This window comes from Glandiceps talaboti, chromosome 16 (genome assembly GCF_964340395.1).
Source record: "Glandiceps talaboti chromosome 16, keGlaTala1.1, whole genome shotgun sequence".
In the NCBI taxonomy this organism is placed as follows: Eukaryota; Metazoa; Hemichordata; class Enteropneusta; family Spengelidae; genus Glandiceps; species Glandiceps talaboti.
The window spans coordinates 10158537-10166085 of record NC_135564.1 but is presented as its reverse complement, the minus strand read 5'-3'; the positions used below and the strand labels follow the sequence as shown (position 1 = coordinate 10166085).

At 36.1% G+C, this 7549-nt stretch overlaps 1 protein-coding gene across 1 annotated transcript; it reads left to right on the top strand.

Moving 5' to 3' along the window:
- Positions 1–2104: 2104 nt before the first annotated feature.
- Positions 2105–7296, top strand: LOC144447785 (adhesion G-protein coupled receptor D1-like). Its single transcript, XM_078137866.1, has 9 exons — positions 2105–2127; positions 2816–2927; positions 3940–4043; positions 4331–4430; positions 4967–5184; positions 5411–5477; positions 5792–5877; positions 6426–6594; positions 7138–7296. The coding sequence occupies exons 1-9, from the start codon at positions 2105–2107 to the stop codon at positions 7294–7296; spliced, it is 1038 nt and encodes a 345-aa protein (XP_077993992.1).
- Positions 7297–7549: the final 253 nt, after the last annotated feature.

Here is a 7549-nt window from a genome sequence, read left to right as displayed (position 1 = left end):
TGTATCTATACCCTGCCAAGTCCACATTTTATGTACGGTGTCTACATGGAATTAGCTCTTCAATTTATGACTAAGAGTAATACCTGTATCTATACCCTGCCAAGTCCACATTTTATGTACGGTGTCTACATGGAATTAGCTCTTCAATTTATGACTAAGAGTAATACCTGTATCTATACCCTGCCAAGTCCACATTTTATGTACGGTGTCTACATGGAATTAGCTCTTCAATTTATGACTAAGAGTAATACCTGTATCTATACCCTGCCAAGTCCACATTTTATGTACGGTGTCTACATGGAATTAGCTCTTCAATTTATGACTAAGAGTAATACCTGTATCTATACCCTGCCAAGTCCACATTTTATGTACGGTGTCTACGTGGAATTAGCTCTTCAATTTATGACTAAGAGTGCACTTAATTGAGGAAACGTAATTGCTGTCCTCAAATATATCATGCAATTTGCCTTAGTAAAGATATATACTGAACACATGTATTGAATAAAACATGCCAAGATAAGGATGGAATTGTGAGAGAAAACAGTCATTTAGGATCTTGTGACGATACTCTTTTAAAATCAGTATTTTTATATAACTTTAATCAGTGTATTTGTAGGGCACACAACAAGCCGAAAATGTTTCTGTATCAACTGTTGTCTGCCTTTAAAAGATTTAAATTGGAGATTTAATTGGTAGCAGCATGACGCACGTTCCATTTTGATATTTCTACAATCTATTTTCATATTCATATGAGCGAAACTACATTGGATTCGAATGTTTGGCCTGTCAATTTGCCATCGTCTCATATTACGTTTCAAGTCGTTGATGAACAAATTTCAAAATATCTAACTTTCTCGGTCAATTGATTGCACTGTGTAGTTCTTTGGGTCGAATGTAAACTAAAGTATACCACACCACACCACACCACACCACACCACACCAAACCCCACATCAACACCACACCATATATACGCCGCACTAAACACCAAACCAAACTTAACTACAGATATCTAAACTAGAATGTTTGATCTTATTTTGTTTTGATCTCATCCCTTGAATGCGTTTACATAAGACATACACTGTTCCGATGTAAACTTATAAAACAAGACCCCACGACCGTACGTTGAGACATATTTTGAAAATATGACCTCGTGACCTTTGAAGGTATGGCCTTAGACATTCTTCTCATTTGCAGGCTGGAAACGATAGTTTATGCGTGTTTGTGAATAAATCGGATGGTGAACAGAAGTAAGTAAAATCTTGTATATCGTGTAGATTTAACAGTTTGAATATATTAACACATTATACATTTTTGTACTCAGTTATTCTCAATCAGTAAATAACATAACAGTGCGATTATTTTTTTTGATATTAAAGTTTCTTCCAACCTTCATTGATTCGCTTTGATCGTGTCAAGTGGTATGGACCAGTCACCAGTAATGACCTCAATTTGCATAGATTAGGCACTTTTAGTACGCTGTTTTCACTAGGGCACTATTATGTAGCAATGGCATTCTACCAGTGGTTTTGTTTGACTGAAAAGAATCTGTGCCTGAGAATGTGATGTGTTATACGGCTCATATTGCCTGGCCTTACTTGGGCACTAGTAGACGTCATATTATCCCATCATGTGTTATGTAGTAATTGTTTCCTTTGGCTGTCAGCCTAGGGAAATAGTCGCTGTTTAGCAGCCCACGGGGTTCCGTAATAGACGTCCAATGGTACCCTCATAGCCAGGCAATAATTGTATGATATGCAGGCATCAGTCGGCGTCTATTTGATAACTTGAGGGCTGTTCTTATTGAAGAATTTTTAAAGCAATGTTTGTTCGGGACTAAGTGTCGTCGGGTTATTACCTAATCGAGACAGAGAAATGTTTTCAAGTTTGGAACAAGAATAAAACTGTTCCTACCATGATGGTTTATTTGAATGATGTAAAAGCGGAAAGGGAAGGTGCGCCAGGTGTCTGAGTGGTCTTAATTGATCTATTTACGACTTTAGTTGTAGACATATTGTAGTCACCATAGGTAGTACGATAAAATAGATGTGATTTCATTTAGTTAGATCCGTGACAATTGTAAAGGCAGTAGGTATGATCATCAACATGTCACATATGCCGGATATGTTGTAAAGAGAGGAAATGGAAGCGTAGTTAAAATGTCAGGTCAAAACCCGTACCAGTAATCTGTTTGGCAAACGTTTATATATAGATTGATAGTCAATTCATCTCAGCTTGGCTCTGCTCTGTGAAGAATTCAGCGATGCACTTAGGACAGACTATTTAACATTACATACGGCAACTTAATCATATATAAAAAACAACAACCTAACGTGCTCACTTCCTTTGGTTTTATTGAAGATATGCATAGGTTCACTTTTAAAAGCAATGTTGTGAAACTATATGCTATCAGTACAAGTTGGATGTAGTAATTATATCTCACAGTACTCGAATGGTAGATATTTTTCATTGCATTTGGACCGTTTAAATGTGAATGCCAATTGCTACAGTGAAGTACGTCTAGTTTCTAAAGTAAGTAATCATAGTGTAACTCCAGGAGGTCACACACTGACCACACTTTGTAGTAAAAACTGTTACACATTATTGTACCCAAGTAGCACTTGTTGAGCAAATCGCGTCAAAGTGAATAAGGTGCTCGAGAATAGTGTGAAAATACGTTATCGATTGACATTGCCAGCTATGAATCGTAATCAGTCATTACAGGTGTGCAAGAGAGCTTCCAGAAGCTACTATTGTCGCTTTGTTGATGGTATTCTTACAATTTTTCATTTTGAACTTTAACCTTTAACCTTACAGGAGATGGTCAACCGAAGGTTGTGAAGTCACAGAAACTTCTCTTGAGAAGACAGTGTGTTCATGTAATCATTTGACGAATTTTGCCTGCCTTATGCAACCTGTCGATATAGATGTAAGTCAAGTGTGTGTATTTTCTACATTTTTAAAAATAGAGAAATAGATAAAGTGATTTTATGAAAAATATATCATGTACTCATAATTTAAGAAAATTCCGAACTCTGAGGAATTAATGACCAGTTTCAATATCAGAATACAACACAGTTCATGTTAGTGTTCACTAGCTCTGTTTCAGTGATACGTCTAGGCAAAAGAAATACAGACAGTTTTTGTGACATTTGAACTAAGGTGCTCCAATACAGACATCTAATGCAGACACCAAAACATTGGCGCCCGCGTGTCTACATTTAGTTGCAGTACATTGAAATGGTTTATTTTATTCAGACTAAATGTAGCAAGAAATTGCAATCTTGCTATCTTAAAGTGTAGAATGTCCAGTTTCTTATTGGTTTGTGCAAATTTGTATCAAAGAGAGCCAGTGAACACTGACATGAGACGGGCTGTATATGCAAACAATAACTATTGCAGTACTGATCTATATAAGAAGTTCACAAACACATAGCTCAACTGTGTGCTTTATTTTTATATCTTGTAATATAAATATGGAAACCATTGAAACCATGGTGATATATTATATAAGATATATGGAACACGTCTCAGATGCAGTTTGAAGTATTCACGTGATAACATAATAATTGCATCATTTATTGATTCGAATATGTTTCTGTTACATGTGTATTACTATTGATAATAAAATACAGTTGTGTGTTGCAATTCGTCAACAGTGTGTAACATTTAAATCGTATGGGTTTGTCAAACACAGAATCGTACATAGGTTTAACTTACATCACACACACAAGAGACGCACACTGTGTATTTATAACCGGTATTAAAACTCAAGCATTTTCTGGTCAATTTAACCCATCAATGAACTTGTTTTCTAGTAACTTATGTAATCACACCGTACAATAGACTGTCGGCCTCTAAAGGATAAATTGAACCTTGTATCTTAAACACATAAAACAATACAGTAAGGCTTAACCAAGTATCACGTATATTTTCCCTAGATATCAGAATCTCATCAGAATGCACTGAGTATCATCACCTTCCTTGGATGTGGAGTGTCGTTGGTGTCGCTGTTTGCTACATTTGTTATAATGGTGTACTTAAGGTAACTCTGTTATATGAGCAATTTATAACTGATTAAAATTTGCACATAGTATCACATATTGATGACATTGTGATGGTTGTCTTAACCCATTGCGATTTATCTCATACATGTAGCTACATTGTTATTTTGATTATAATTGCAGATATATTGTTTTAATTTGTCGAGTGTATATTCAGCTTTTGTGTAATAGCGGCTAGGTAGTGGTTTTTATAGTAGTTTTAGCGAATATACTGAGATTTTATACCGAGATTTTATTCAAATTTTATTTTATTTTATCTGGAATATAGGTTGAATTCAGACCGTATAATGATTCTACAGAATATGATAATAGCCTTGATGTTGGCTGAGTTCATATTTATTATCGGCATCAATGCAACAGAGAAAGAGGTAAGCAACAAGCTTCCAGTAGGTTTATGTTGTGAGAGTGTAATGTTTTATTCTGTTCAACACAACACAACACAACACAACACAACACAACACAACACAACACAACACACCACAACACAACACAAAACAACACTACACAGCACAGCACAGCACAGCACAGCACAACACAACACAACAAAACAGACCACACAGCAAAGCACAACACAGCACAGCACAGCACAACACAACAAAACACACCACACCACACAGCACAGCACAGCACAGCACAACACAACACAATACAATACAATACAACACTGCTCATCACAGCACAGTACAACTGTACACGTCTCTACTTAAAAAATATTCAAACGATCAAAGGGGCCGATGTTTAAGGAGTTCTCGTTAAGCAAGCAACCTATTTGGGCGGCACATCTCAGTTCAAACTTCCTATAAGAGTACCCCACCCCTCCACACACAACATGTGATGTACACCTCTTATATCGACCAAGTGTGACAAATGCAATAACTTTAAACTTAAACGTTTTAATTAACAGAATCTCTGTCGATGCATTGCCATTCTTCTACACTATCTTTACCTTGCAACCTTCTTCTGGATGTTGGTACAAGGAATACAACTGTACATTAAGATAAGAAACGTGTTTAATCACACGGCAAAAGTGATACAATTTACTCTCATTGGTTGGGGACTGCCAGTGGTTATTGTGGCTATATCGGCTGGTCTCAAGTGGCAGTACTATGGAAATGAAAAATAGTAAGTATCCAACAGTGACTTGTACCAAAACAAAACAGGACTCAAATATAGCATATGGCGATATACGAAATGATTGTTAAGGGCTTTTAAATAATGGCTGTTCACATACCTTAATTCACAACAATTTGTATCCTTACTTCCATACTTACTGGAAAGAATATACCGACCTCTGTAACCTTGGCAACTCTGTTGGACAGTGACATGAACTTGACCTTTTTTGTTTTAGTTGCTGGCTTTCACTTAAAGATGGACTACCCGCTGCATTTATTGCACCTGCAATGGCTGTAGTTGTGGTGAGTACGACACTGTCTGTCTGTCTGTCTGTCTGTCTGTCTGTCTGTCTGTCTGTCTGTCTGTCTGTCTGTCTGTCTGTCTGTCTGTCTGTCTGTCTGTCTGTCTGTCTAATTCAAATCACCTTACCCAGGGTGAAACTATTTAAAACTATGTTATGGAATTAAATAGTACAATTACGTTAAGACAAGAGTGTGATTCAAACTATGATTCATTAATTCTGTCACATTTAAACAATTCTGCCATATAACACTTGATTTATTACACCGAGTCTGTTTTGGATTTGTCATTAAAAATGATTTTTTTTCCTTTTCAGTTAAACTTCATTGTCATCGTCATGGTAATGAAAACCTTTATGAATGTCCGAGTAAATGCAAAGAAGAGTGACGTAGAGAAAATGAAGTGAGTATAAATTTCCTTTCAGCATATCAGAATGTCAATCAAAAGAAAGAAAAAACATGGTGATACTAGATTACATTACAACATTGGAATGTATTCGATGGAAATGTGTAAATGAGTAATGTTATGTGCGTAGAATGTTTCGTGATAACACACAGTACGTTTCATTTGAGTGTACATGCAGAAACCAAAACGGAATTAAATGCACATGCTACATTTTAAAATGTAGATTGACTGAATGTACAAAAATGTAGTTTCTTGTGACTCTTTATCTAAATGAAATGAACTAAAAGTGCGACATTGCAGACCTCAAATGCAGATATCAAAATATTGACGCCCGCATGTCTGCGTCTAGTTGCAGTGCGTTTCAGTGGTTTATTTCATTTAGATACAATGTAGCAAGAAATTTGATCTTGATATCTTAAAGTGTAGAATGTACAGTTTCTTATTGGTTCCTGCATAATTGTGTCAAACAGAGCCAGTAAACACTAACATGAAACGGGCTGTATAAACTAGTGTTTCTCTTATTTCTTTATCGTTGCTCTGCACAGGGCCGGAATAAGAGCAAGCCTCGTTCTAGTACCACTGCTTGGTTTAACCTGGATCTTCGGAATTCTTGCTGTTAACGAGGACACCTTACTATTCCAGTATATTTTTACAATCACCAATTCTCTGCAAGGTTTCTTCATCTTCATCTTCCATTGCTGTTTGAATGATGAGGTAAATTCTTTTTTTTTAAAAACGCTTTGGCAAGAAATTGTCACACTCTTTGTTGCCGCTTGATGGCGACTCCAAAAGCAAGCATGGGAAATAACTATATGTGAAGATGAAATGAGAGTTACTTTTCTACAAAAGCAATAGTGTAGAATACACAAAAACGTACTGTAGTTTAATGTGTTTGTCTTTTCAATAACAATATTTTTGGCTCTGAGTAGAAATTTTCATTTGATACTATGAACCTAGAGTCCATGAGTATTCATTAGTTCAATTCTGTGTTTTATGAATTAAGTATTTTCACTTGAATCAAACAGCTTGTAAGTTCAGCTTCTTCTACTCTAACACAATTCGAAACCTTGTTGAACACTGACAACAATGTTCTAACTAGTTTTTTTTTACCCCAAAATAAATACACGACACGAGGTCCTGAACAGTCTGGTGAAAGACGAACAGGGATAATCCATTTTGTTTGAAAGGCTGATATGTGTACCCAATTACCGTTTCAAGATTACACATTTTCGTCAATTATCATGTTTATTTTTACAGGTGAAATCCGCCTTCAGGAAACGATATCGTAAAGGATCCATTTCGGGAGATACGAAGACTTCTTCGGCAAAGACTGTCACCGAAGCATGGTCTGATAACTCTTGCAGTCAGTTAAAGAATGCTGCTGCCTCTCAAGGAAAGGAAAAAGTTACAAAGTGAATATGTATTCCCTGACAAATCTTGGTGATTAGACGGAGCATTATGTACAATATACTTAGGGTAGTCGTTTACGATTACAGTGTGCCTATGTGAGCCATTGTTTACATACATCAACTACACCACATGTTGAGACGTATATTTCGCTTGACATTATTCCTTAAATATCGTTACCATGGGAACAGACATTCATCCATGAAAATTCCATCATTTGTGATTAATCATTATATCAAATGATGCCAGTGATTCTGTCGAA